The sequence below is a fragment of the Parambassis ranga genome, chromosome 19, assembly GCF_900634625.1.
Source record: "Parambassis ranga chromosome 19, fParRan2.1, whole genome shotgun sequence".
NCBI lineage: Eukaryota > Metazoa > Chordata > Actinopteri > Ambassidae > Parambassis > Parambassis ranga.
In genome coordinates, this window is record NC_041039.1 from 12,531,049 (window position 1) to 12,544,978 (window position 13,930).

The following is a 13,930-nucleotide window of genomic DNA, read 5'->3' on the forward strand; positions in this document are numbered from 1 at the left end:
CCTGCTAATGACCAAGTAATTTAGATACACAATAATAGCAGATGTTTTTTTTCAAGTACAGAATATTTAATAAAATAATCTCACAATCTAAACCACTGAGTAAACACATTACCAGATGCTATTAACCTGACAACTGGTTTTGAGCTGTGAATTATTACTATATGGCTTTAGATGATTAAATCAATAGTTAGCACTAATCAATACATAATTACACTCTGCGCTCCTCATTTGATTGGATATTGAAGTGTGGAGATTCATGTTTGTGCCAGTTATCCCTTGAAATCATTGCAAAACCATCCATAGATACAGCTGAGAATATGATATTTGTATGTGAGGCACAGTGTGAATGTGATGTCACTTTATCTACCTGTACCAATGGATTGGTGTTTTGCTGATGCTGCATGGCTGATCTCACAGCTGGAGCCCATTGTGCTGCTAGTGAATGAGAGCTGGGAGACGGGAGGGTCATTGTCAAAAGGCACGGTCGCCAGATCAATATCTGAATTCATTAAGCAGCTGACTTGCAGCCATCAATATCTCTTCATAATTACCAGGTTTTGTGGTAGAAGCAGATGTCTGTCAGTGTGACCCTATTACCCACTGGTAACTGATAATTCACTATATTCACTTTATTTTGTTTTCCAAAACATCTGATATACAGAAAGAAACATCTAAACAAGTTGTGTAGCAACATGGTAAATCAGTCAACACATCTGATGTATAAAATGCACATCAACATTAGGTGGAACATTTGGTTAAAGCACTTTATATTATGTACAATACAATCCCTCTGTGTTTGCTTAGGTCAGATCAGGACACACATGTAAGCTTTTTCAAGGAAGGAAAGATACAGACATTCCTTGATAAAGTTTGCATGTGTGTCCTGATCTGACCTGAGCAATCAGAGGGAACATAATGTACATTCAGAGGGAAAGTATTGTACATTCCCTCCACACAAATCATTTAACATCATAAACACAAGTTGTTATTAGGATAAACCATTGGTGATACTGAAGAATAGAATAGAATAGAATAGAATAGAAGAGAATAGAATAGAATAGAAATATCATAATGGTTGTAATAAGTGAAGTACTATAAAAAAAACATCCTGTTTGTATTGTAAGAGTTACTCCTGAAGGCCCCTTGGGTCCCCAGAACCCACTTTTAGATGAGGCTGGTGTTGTCTGCGCATGCGCGTCAGGACGGGGTGGGCTCCCCCGGCACCCCAGTAGAGACGCTGGAGCAAGCTGGCAGACGTGATATTGGGGACTTACGGAGAGGACGCAGGAGAGCGGAGGATCGCTGTGGGGGGAGAAAAATGACACAACGGTGCGGATAAATGGGGAAATTTAAGATGAAATTTTGCCAGCAATGGCTTCTTCTGGTTTTGTTTCTTCCTTTATCAAGTAAGTGTTTTTTTTGTTCTGTTGTTATCGCTAATTGTTACCATTAATGCGCTAACCATGTGACTTAATGTTAGCTAGATTTCATCTCTGACAGGTTGTTTAAGGCAAACTTTTGTGACTTAGGAAGTCCATCTTCAGGTTTATGTCTGTTAATAAAACACCATAATGCTACATCATTGTTTATGAAAGATGAACACTATATTTATATCACATAACATCTATGGAAACGTAAGATACCCCGTCCTACCCACTATCCCATCACTGATGTTTCTATTCTTTTTCCTGTAGGTGTTTTATGTTTTAGTGAGTTGTCCTTCATCACAGAGCCCAGTGATGTGATTGTCCTTCCAAAGGACCCTGCTGTCCTGGACTGTCAGGCTCATGGACAGCCTCCAGTCACCATCAAGTGGCTCAAAAATGGAGTAAAGTTGTCAGAAACTGAACACATACAGTTTCTACCCAATGGCTCCTTGTACATACCAAAGATAAAGCATACCAAGGAGTACTCAGATGAAGGATTCTACCAGTGCCTCTCACAGAACAAATACGGAGCTATCCTAAGCCAAAGATCACGTCTGACTATCGCAAGTGAGTATGGAGCTTAAGAAAGAAATTCTTAGCTAACACAGACTCTATTCCTATTTCCCACTGTTGGTACCAAGATCATGTCTAGTTAAAACTTGCTGGTGATGTTCACTTGTGGTGTCAACATGCAAGTTCATGGATTATAAACCTGGAGATGGGAAGCAGATGTCCCCCCCACCCTTACTGAGGAAAAACCTCTAAAGCTTGGGCTCAGTGGAAGTCATACTTGTGTTTAAAGCTGTCAGTCTTGTTATAGGATGATTTTAAGAGACAGTTAAAGATAGATGGAAAGTCAATCTAAAAGCTCATAAATACTCCGTAATTTATGAGCCAGCACCAAGTCAAGAGTACACTATCCTCTCTTTGTTTTCAGGAAAAAGTACCACTTGCATCTTTATGCATGTACTCATTGGCACAAAGTTAGAAATTAGCTTCTTCTGTCTCTGAGTGTTAGTAGGATTGCATTGTCACTGCAGACGGCTGTGGCTGTGTGTAATTGCTGAATGGTCTGCAACACAGAGGAATCTCTGAAAGGCTATTTGCCTTTTAGCCTTTGTTTGGAGTGCCCCTGACCGCCCCAGAAGAAAGGGCTAGATTTGAGGGCATTTGTTTGTCCACATATCAGTGGACAGGACAGCTGTGTCTATTCACTGGGCCTGGTCTACCATGGGCACTTTTCACAGGTCTCAGAAAGGATATCCCATGACTGGTGTCATGGAAACTAGCGTGGCTTTTGCAGTATACTCGTGACTTTGACACAGACACTGAGGGTATGGAGGTTTAGAGATATGTCCTACTCAACAGTAAACATCAACAAAACAACCCTAATGCAGGAAAACATTCATAAAAATAGCATCACAGCAGGCAAACATCTTATAGGTAAAAAGACACAATCCAGTCCTTGACGTTACCATTGATCTCATTCTGTTAAATAACAACTCAACATTTTCAATGACTAGACCACAACAAATAATCAAAAGTCAAGTTTAGTCTGGCATCAAGTCTTTGTCAGTGAAAGGGTTAAAGGTTTTTGGTCAGCTGTAGGCGGGGATGTGGAGGATGGGACTCTTCTGTGCTCCCCTTCTGTCCAGAGGTCCTGGGGGTCAGGGGTCAGCAGGGGAAAGGCTTTGTGATGTCACACAGGCCCTCTCGGGCTGGGGCTGCCCTGCTGTTCTTTCTCCCAGCCCCACAATCCCTCTCACTGGATCAGCCTCTCTGTTGCCATGTCAAGCAGGGCGCTTTTGTTAATGAAAAGGGCAGTTTGTCATGTGAATGAACAGTCCTGAAACTCCCTAGTAAATAGTGCTGGTCTTTCCAAAACATGTTTACATCCAGGAAGTGTTTTCCTTGGTAGAGCTTTTGGATAGATTACCTTTTCATACACTGTCAGGCTGTCATTTAGAGCTTTCTTATAGTATTTTCAACACTGTATATAGATACATGTTTTGCAGCTGATTTTTGTATTAGTTATATAATATTAGAACACCAGGTTCTCTTTTGTGGATTACAGCAAACCAACTTAGATCTGGCTCTGCAGTTTGGGCTAAAATTGAATGGACAGGGGGTTGAATTGAACTTTGACCTCTCTGCATAGAAACCTTTGTGCTGTTTGACCTAGACATTGATTTGTTTTCTACAACAGAGGTGACCATATTAGCAGATAAGCCACACCCAGCATCTGCATCACAAACCTCAGATATTCAGCAACATATAGGTTTAAACTTCCTACTATGTATGATACGTACATGTTGGCCATGTTGTTTGTCAGGCAGAATAGGTGGCTAGTAGCAGACATTATGAGAACACTGGGAAATAAATAAGATTTGATCTGGCATTTGGCTGTCATACATTAAACTTGAACAAAAAAAGGAATGCAACTTAGTAAATTAACTCTAAAACCAGTCATTAAGCAAAACATTCTGTGGCCTTACTTCACATAAACACACCAGTTTTTTTGTTTGATATTGATGACCTTATATCTTAAATTAAGGAACTGGCCTTTAATTTTGTTCAGGATTTATACACAGAGTTGCAGGTATTGATTTTCTTTAACATGATATTGACTTCCTTCCTGTGAGTGAGGGGGGAGGGAAGAGAGTTATCACCTTAATGAATGAAGGTCATTGGTAATTTCTTATAGTGTGTGCTTCAGTAACATGCAGATTATTTGCAGTGATTTTTTTCAAGGTTCTTGTGAATGTGCATAAACAAAGTGTGAATCCAAAAACTGTGCACATGTGTCACATTTAATTTAGTTGTTAAGTAGGGGTATTTAAACCGGTAGGGGTCGTCTAGTCATGTAGGATATTTCACACTTACTGCATAGAATGTTTAGATATAATATTTATATACAGCTGCTATAGAGTGTACATAGGTGCAGCCCCAAACTAAAGCATGTCTCATCTTGTCTGGGTCAATAAGCAGTTTTACTATTATATATATTATATTTCTGCATTGCTCTGTTTCTATTGTTACTTGCTGTCCTTTTAGGCAAATAGTATTGATTAGTTTTTATCTATAATAATGCATCATTCAGTGTCATTCTGCAATTGATCCATTGATTGGGCCAGCTGGTCAAAATGGGACCTCATGGCTCATTTGAATAAAAGCAAGATCATGGTGTCATGTAGAGATCAATTTCTTCATATAATCAGTAAACACCCACCAGTGTCAGGACTTTGTATGCATAATGTATCATGTGAGCAAAAATGGAAAAAAGATAAAGTACTAAGACTAATTTCATAATTACTTGATAGATTTTAGTTGACATTGCACTGATCTTTTCTCCCACAGGTATCTCTGAGTTTGTTTTGCATCCTGTGCCTATGACGGTGACTGAGGGTTCTGTGGCACGATTCTCCTGTGCAGTCACCTCCAGCCCTCCTGCCACCATCACCTGGGAGCTCAAACAAAGCACATTGCCACTGCAAACAGACAGGTACCTGCAAAAGTTTTAGATTCGGTTGTGGTGCAAATACACTAAACCCACTAGATTGATCCTAACGTTAGGTCTCTATGTTTACAGAATAACAATTCTGCCCAATGGAGTTCTTCAGATTCACAATGTACAAGTGGGAGATGCTGGACAGTATCGATGTGTGGCAACAAACATCGGCAGCCGTTTAAAGAGTAGAGAAGCCACACTGACAGTCATCCAAGGTACAGTAATTTCATTACCTGGTTTTCAGGAATAAGCATTTAAGCATTGTTTTGATTAGGAACATTGGATTAATTTTTTTTTCTTTTCCATTTCCTTGTGAAGATGCCAGCCCAAGACCACGTCAGAGACCCAGAATCATTGCTGGACCTCAGAATGTAACAGCTTCCCTTCACCAAACTGTGGTGCTTGAGTGTGTAGCCACAGGTAATCCCTGGCCCATCATCTCTTGGAGCCGTGCCGACAGCAAACCTATTGATGTGTACAATGCCAAAGTGCTGGGCAACGGCAACCTGGTGATTACTGATGTCAGTGCCAAGCACAGTGGAATCTACCTCTGCAGGGCCACCACCCCTGGAACCCGCAACCACACCACTGCTGCAGCCAACCTCACAGTTCTAGGTACTGAGAACTCATTTCAGAACTCAGCAGGCAGATGCTGAGACCATATCAGTTGCCTAAAACTCCTTCAGACACAATGTATTTTTTTTTATTTTAGAGAACTAGGTTGGTAAATTTTAACCATTCACTCTTTTTATCAATTCTGTTTTGCACTTCTGTCTCAGTGCCGCCAAATATTGTTGAGAGGCCTGAAAGCCAGACCCGTCCAAGAGCAGGCACTGCCCGATTCATGTGCCAAGCAGAGGGAGTACCCACACCTCACATCAGCTGGCTGAAGAATGGCGAAGAGGTTCACCTAAATGGGAGGATTAAGATGTATAACAGGTACAGTGGAGGAGTACTACAATGAAAACATCTTAAAGTTGCTTTTTACCGTTTTTTGCTCATTTCCTCTTTTTTGTTTCACAGTAAATTGGTAATCACCCAGATCATCCCAGAGGATGATGCCATCTATCAGTGCATGGCAGAGAGTGAACAGGGTTCTGTGCTGTCCTTGGCTCGCCTTATTGTTGTTATGTCTGAGGACAGACCCAGTGCACCGAGAAATATTCATGCTGAGACCATTTCAAGCTCTGCTATCTTATTGGCTTGGGAGAGACCTCTCTACAATGCAGACAAAGTCATTGCCTACTCTATCCATTATATGAAGGCTGAAGGTGAGACCAAGATTTGTGTGATTATTTTGGTTCTTTTTATCATTTAAGCTTAAAAAATTCTGTCTTAAGTTTAAAGTCTGTGGGGGATGAAGGTGTGAAAAGCTTTGAGCTGCACCAGTCTTTCACATATGATCATGGTGAAGGCCATCTGCTGTTGCGGCACAGAGCAGAGGTCAAGGAGGACTCAGAATGGCAACTTCACTTAAATAACAACAGGCTTAGTCAGCCCATTGTCCACTCCTCAGCTCATTTCACTTGCAGTTTAAAGGGACAGGGTGTTTTTTTTAAAGTCTACAGTCTTGCAAACCAATAATGTGAGGAGATATTTCACTTTAACCATCAAAGTGCCTGTAAAGTAAGTCTGTTAAGCGAAGTCTTTTAGATGTTTAATTGAGTTTCCTTTAAGTGCTCTGGAAGCAGTCATATGTTTGTTCCTTGCATTACACATGTTTATAGAAAAGACAACTGAAAGCTGAAGCAGTCTTTCAAAACAGTAAATGTTTATATGGTGCATGCTGAAAAACCTTTCATGGAAGTCTCCCCTTCTTCTTAGAATGATTTTAACCTGTTCTCTAACCCGCTGTTTGATTTGTTGCTTGCCAGGTCTAAACAACGAGGAATACCAAGTTGTTATTGGCAACGACACAACCAGTTATATCATCGATGACCTTGAGCCAGCTCGAAACTACAGTTTCTATGTTGTGGCTTACATGCCAATGGGAGCCAGTCGTATGTCAGACCAAGTCAGTCAACATACCCTGGAGGATGGTAAGCACGGAGCACTGAGACTTCCAGCATTCCTTGCAATAAATCACTCTGGTAGTTAAGCTAACAGGCATGCAAGTGATGTGTGAACAGAGCATAGTTTGAGTGGAGTAAAGAATATAGTTTGTCAGTTTAATCAAACCTGCTTCTAATATCTGTGTTTTTCTGCAGTGCCTCTGCGCACCCCAGAGTTAACTTTGTCCAGCCACAGCTCAACGGACATCCAGGTGAGCTGGCAGCCACTGCCAGCCAAAGTGAGCCGTGGTCAAGTGACTGCATACAGACTCTCCTATCGCACGGCTGCAGACAACACTGTTACCTCAGTGGAGCTTCTACAGAACAGAACTGAGTATCTCCTGGAGGGCCTGCACCCTGACACCATCTACTTGCTCCGCATGGCTGCAGCCACCCGTGTGGGCTGGTGTGAGCCCTCAGCTTGGACCTCACACAGGACGCCTAAGATCTCCAGCAGCAAAGGTAAAGTCTGAAAATAGAATGCTGATGTCAGCAAATGTGAATACTTAAAGCTATATCAAGCTGATGTTTTTATTTTCTCTGCTTTTTCTTCATATTTCGGTAAATGTTTTGCATGAAAAAAGGCAATGATAAGTACACCCTCTTTCTGTTTTTCTGCACTTAGAGGATCACTAGTGTTCATGCAGAGTGGTTGATGTATGAGTAGAGTTTGCTCTTGTTGCATTGTTCCAGAGTCTTTGTGTTGGTTACCCAGAAACCTTTGCCCTTCGCTGTCAGTGATGTTAGAGTGGCCTCAGTCACGGGTCATAAAGAGAGGGCCTCAGGCGTCTATGTAGGGGGAAGAATAGCCTATTTTCATGGCCTGGTGTGTTGGGGGAGGTTGTTTGTCCACCAAAGCTGAAATTCTTTTAAAAAAGAAGTGTGTTTAAGCAAAGACGTTGAGCTTGTGTATTTTTGATTTTAGGACAAGGGGTAGACTGGTAATACATTGTCCTGGACACAATCATAAGTACAAATGCAGCATCTATTCATATTTATGTTACACCAGTGTGGTGTTTGTTGTGTGCATGTTTTTGTTTTGTTCTTGTGCTCAGTGACATTCAGTGTGTATTGATCTTATGCCTGCTCTCATTGTTGCCTGTAGTGCCTTCAGCCCCCATTCTTCAACTTGAGCCACTTAACTGCACCTCCATTGTGGCACGATGGGAAACCTCCAAAGAGACTGTGGCTGTTCAAGGTTTCAGGCTGTGTTACCACGAGGAGGGCCAACCAGAGCAGCCCAACATCCAGCTGCAGGCTCAGATCTATACCTACACCATTACTGGGCTTGGTGAGTAAAGACCTATGATTTGCAGAGAATGACCAAACTGGTCTTTTGCATCCACCAATTTAATTCAGTGGGCAGTTGGATGCTATATTTGCATTTCCCCCCTCTGCCCTGATCAATATGGGCTGACCCCTCTTGTCTAACCAGCAGCCCTCTCCAGTCTGGCTGCGGTATTGTGTGAGATCAGGCTCCCAAGGTTAGAGGTCAGGCTCCAGATGTCCCTCCCACCACTGTTTCCCATCCCGATGCTTGCATAATTATTCCTTGCCATTGTGTCGTGTCCGCGGCCAGACCTGGCCTCTTAATTCTGGCCACTACCCCCCTTTCAGCTGGACACTGAAGCACACAAACAAAAAACCTTGGGATGGGCCAGACCTGGACTGAGCCACTGACCTTTAGTCGTGAGACAGCAGTCTTGTATTAGGACCCCGCCCCCATGGGCCGTCTGTGCTGTCCATGTAAATACCCTACAGCTATCTATATGCAATATGATCCAGGGACACACTGACCCAAATGGTAAACAACATAATTTGTCTTAAAGCACAGTTTGGTTCCTGATCAGTCCAAATACGTTGTTTCTTATTTAAATGTCTGTGTGGTCATAATGCTATAGAAGATAATATAGAAATACAAAAAAAAACCCTTAATTGCACAACTCACATGTCACTAATATTGCTTAATGTTACTGATATGGTCATCATCAGCTTCTGTTTTTCGGCCATGTTTCTCTGTGCATTGCTTCAAGTTTAAGGCTATTACACAAGGGCAGTGGGAAGAACAGGAAAGGGGAAACAAAAGGGGCCCACCTCCTATCCCACAGTCCTGCACCCAGATTCCTTCTGTTCTATCTTGGCCTGACCGGGTGACCCCAGTCAAACCCCCACAGTCCCATGGGCCTAGGATCCCAGCAGCTGAAAACTGCCGCTGGCCCAGCCCCCACAGCAGGCCTGGACACACTGCCTTCACTGGTCAATACCCAAAGTCTGACCTTTCACACCAGAGGCATAAAACAAATCTTAACGCTTCCTAAAACCACCCTGATTTAGGGGCTGTGGCAGTTTCTCTAAGTTAAAACACAATGTGTGACTGTATATTTTCCAAGGAAGTGGTCCCAGTCTCAAAACCTCAGTTATTCTTAAAAGTACTTGATATAGCTTTGTATAGCTGCTCTATTGTATGTGTCCAGTACAATAATTTTATGAATCCTCTTGAAGTCAGTGATTTGTTTGTATGGTGTATTAAGTCGCATCCAATTGAAAATAAAAATGTATTGTAAAATTCTTTCTGGCTTTAAAAATGGGAAGAAAGACAGCATCATTGTATGATAATTTTCATAGCGCTTATCGATCATGTCAGCACATTTACTGGGTCCTGGGGGTGGTTGATCTTTCTCATGCTCCCTACACACGACAACATATGATAAACAAGAGGTCAGGGTGACTTAGGAGACCATGCATTGTCCGTGTGTGGGGGGGTGGCCAGTCATGACCCGCAGGTTTGTCTTCTCCTGCAGCTAATTGTCCATGTGTCTGTCCTTTTTGTTATCCTTTGGATTCAGTATTTTAATGGTGGTCTTTCACATTTTGGCATTATTGTACAATTTGTTTAACAGCAGCTGCTCTGTTTAGTAATTGAAATGTTAGTTGCAAACATAGATAAAACTGATTGTGTTATTATTATTTGTGTTTCAGATCCAAGGAGGAAGTATCATGTCAAGATTCTGGCTGTCAGTAAAGCTGGAGATGGCTATCAGACAGACCGGACAGTCAGTACTCCAGGATGTGTGTGTAAGTACATTGATCTTAAATAGCTCTAAAGCTTAGAGTAAGCTTTAGTCTGAGTAAAATGTAACTTGTTTGCACCTTACAGCGGCCAGGGACCAACTGGCAGCAGCTCCTCCACCTCCTGGCCAGGTGGTTGTCTTGGCCAGCAATTCATCTGCAGTGACCCTTCGCTGGAGTCATTCTTCATTCCCCTCTGGAAAGGCAGTTAGCTATACGGTCCGCTTTACACCCGTGGGCACACATAATGCCTCTGCCATACGCTACATACAAACGTAAGAATATACAGATAAGCACTTTCTTCATTATATTACAAACTAGCTCCCCATAATGTAAAATGTTGTTCCTCCACAGTACTAAGCAGAGTGTGACGATTCAGAATTTGATTTCAAACACCCGCTATGAGTTTGTGGTACGTCTTCATGTGGATCAGATGTCCAGTCCATGGAGTTCTGTTCTTTACCACCAGATGCTGCCAGCAGGTAATAAATTGCACATTACTGTAATATCAACTTGTCATGATTCATGTGCTTCTGTTTTGCTACCTGTGAATTCCACTTCGGATCAGATTTTGGAATAATTTTCAGCCAGATTTTTCAGCAAGTGTATAATAAACATTTTCCTCTGCATTGCAGCACCTAGCAAACCCCCTGTAGGACTGCGAGTAACTCTTATTGAGGATGATACTGCTTTGGTGTCGTGGAGGGAGCCCACAGAGCCCAATGTGATGGTTACACACTACACCATCCTGTATGCCTCACAGAAAGCCTGGCTGTCTGGACACTGGCAAAGGCTTCAGAGGGAGGGTAAGTACTTCACTTTATTATGTTATTTGTAAAAGTGAAGCAGAACTGTTTTATCACGGACACTACCTCTTAAAAACATGTTGTATAAATGACTATATGACTATGTCACGTAATTTAGTCATAACTGTTCATTCTGAGAATCATCAACAGCTTGTGTGATAAATGCTGCATAAAAGTTTCATGCAAAACTGTGCATGACAGTATCTCTTTTCTAAATGTTTTAACTCACACTGCGTCATTCTGCTTCTGTTTATAGGAAGCCATACCATGGCTCTACTGGAGAAACTAGAGTCAGGTAACATCTACCTGGTGAAGATCTCTGCCTCTAATGGGGTTGGTGATGGGCCCTTCTCTGATACCGTGGAGCTGGTACTGAAGCGGGGAAACACTCGTAGCAAAAACCCCAGACACTCTGACAGCTTCCCAGATACCACAGGTCAGCATCTTGAACCACTGGAGCATGAGATAGATGCATCTTAGTTTGTCAGTTATTACACTAAGCTGGTTGTTGTTTTACATTTTGTTTGTAACTACAGAGATGAATCTTTTTGAATTTACCCTAAGGAACTTTTCAGACTATGTTGTAACATAGTTTGTCCAGCAGAGGGCACTCTGACTCCATTGTTTATAATACACTCTGCAGAGTCTGTAGCTCATATAGGTGAGGAAGCATCACAGATGGTTGTGTTGAATCAAGTGGTGTCTTTAGAAGAATTTAACTAGTCAGTTACATACATTGTCAGAGAGACAATAATCAATCATTTTAATTTATTTTTCAACATAAAGTTTGTTATCCTGTGGTAGGTGTATATATTCTGTAATTTTTTAACTATCTCCCAGCTGAAACACTGTGTTGCTTATTCTCCAGTGTACTCCGATGGGCTCTACCATATTGACCAGAGGTCTATGACGGGGATCATTGTTGGTGTGAGCATCGCCTTGGCCTGTATTATCATGTGTGCCTTGATCCTGATCAGCAAGGGCAGACCAAGGTATGGATTATAATCATTTGGAATGATCACAATCAGTTCACAATCATACCATAAAATCGTTTTTTTCATATTTTTTTACTATTTTTGTCTGACCAATAGAAAATCCTCCAGTCCCAAAGTCATTGCTGTGGGAGTACCTGAAGGTCCACATGCTGGTCTGTCCCTGCCCAATGAACACCACACAGAGAACGTAGAGGCCCTTATACCTATGATTGATCACTTCATAGATGCTAAGGTGAGGAGAAATATATCAGTTAATGAGGTTCCCACAGTTGATACAAATATTGTACTGTGGATATGTAGTAACATCTTACATGTTAATTTCCAGGGTGGATCTCACATGGTTATAAATAGTGCTGGTCCAGTTAACAGCAAGAGGAAGTGGCTGCTTTTCAAGAGAGAGATCACAAATCCAGCTGAATGTGATGTGAGTGAATGATCAATTCTGCTCATTTATCTGTATTCTGAAGCAGAATGATTTTTACCATACTTGTATCTTCTTTCCTCCCTAGGTTGAGACGAGAGCCAGCTTGTATGAGGCTGGCAAAACTGTCCTGAGATATGAGGAGCAACCAGGCTCAGCACCCCTGCCGCCTTCATCCCGGGAGATCGTCTATGGACCACTTCACTCAGAGAGCTCCCACACCAGTGAGGGCAGCCAGGAGACAGGAGACTCTGGACACTACTCCAATGAAGAAAGCAATGAAGAGATGAGCAACCCATCAAGCAGCCAAAGCTCCAGACCTGAGTCATTTGGGCTAGACACCACTGTGGCCGAGCTGAAGCAGTCTTTTCAAGTGGAAAATGAGGAAGTGCTGAGACATCCCCTCCATCACTCCGCCCGTGAATCTTCCTGGCTCTGCAGCACCTCAGAGAGCCCTTATCCTGCCCTGCACGCTTCCCAAGCAGCCAGCTCCTGACACCACCCGGCCTGTATCTGCTATTGAGCGGCTGAAGCTACAGCACTTCTACCTCGTTTGCTTCCTGAGTTGTTTCCTGAGAGACAAGGAATCAGGAAGTCGGCTGCTGCAAGGGAAGAATGTTGGACTCACCTCAGGATTCAGTATGAATGTTTTTCAAACATTTTTTCCCATTTTTTTAAAACAACTTTCTACCTGTTTGACTGTGTTTGGCGTTGTCTGTCCTAAACCAAAGCTCACCCATGATGAATGTTTAAAAAAGAATGTTTGAAATGTACTGTGATACATTTTCATTATATTTAATTACTTTCCACTAGGGGGTGTGGTTGAGGCCTTTTGGACTGAATATCTACCTCAGTGTTCTCTTTCTTATGTATTCTCAGCACCACATGCAGTATTATCTCAGACTCAGGGGACAAAGTGAAACACGTCACTGCCATTTCTTGGTACCTCTGTTATTATTTTCCTTCTGTTTTTACAGTTGTATAAGCCTTTTTGTTTTTCCTTGTTTGTCCTTGAATGGTGTATGTTGTGAAGATATTAAGTGCATTAGATTTTGTCAAACTTTTTTCAGCTTTAACAAACAGTACTGTTTGGCATTCTCAGTGCACTGAACTCAAAGCTTTAACATGGCCTTAATATCTAAAGGGCTTTGCATATTGTAGATGATGAGATCCAAAGATGGGGAAAAATTTTTACCCAAAGAGTTTTTTAAAAAATACAAAAGATATTCTAAGGCAACCAAAAATATAGTGGGTGTATGTTAAAGGTGCCAAAGTATTGTTCCTGCTGATGATGTATATTGAGTGCCGGTTTTCTCTGTAAATTTTATTAATGCTTTATTCTGACAAAAGCTTTAGCACAAGTCTCCTCAGCTTGTGTTCCATTTGCCTTCTAGACCATTGCTAAATGCAGCGATGACGCCGATGCTATTATCCAAAGAGTTGTCTGCTTCCTCAGATGGGTGTGGCTTTTTTTAATTCAGTTGATCCTTGGTACGATAAGATGAAAAATTATGAACACACGACCAAAGATCCAGCGTGTCTTTGCCAGTGATAGATGGTGATATTTATTCTTTTTGGAGAATCATCTGTCACCCCTTCATAAATATTGCTATATGGAGGAGAATTCTCTTCCTCCATAATATTTCCTGTCCA

At 41.9% G+C, this 13,930-nt stretch overlaps 1 protein-coding gene across 1 annotated transcript; it reads left to right on the plus strand.

The window, feature by feature from the left end:
• Positions 1-1,339: 1,339 nt before the first annotated feature.
• Positions 1,340-12,773, plus strand: LOC114451410 (protogenin B-like). The gene is made up of 19 exons (XM_028429980.1): positions 1,340-1,406; positions 1,695-1,994; positions 4,785-4,929; positions 5,017-5,150; positions 5,254-5,550; positions 5,715-5,874; positions 5,959-6,206; positions 6,810-6,974; positions 7,143-7,448; positions 8,092-8,277; positions 9,966-10,061; positions 10,144-10,330; positions 10,410-10,537; positions 10,691-10,861; positions 11,118-11,297; positions 11,730-11,853; positions 11,953-12,088; positions 12,182-12,280; positions 12,366-12,773. Exons 1-19 carry the CDS (start codon positions 1,340-1,342, stop codon positions 12,771-12,773), a joined length of 3,537 nt encoding a protein of 1,178 aa, XP_028285781.1.
• Positions 12,774-13,930: the final 1,157 nt, after the last annotated feature.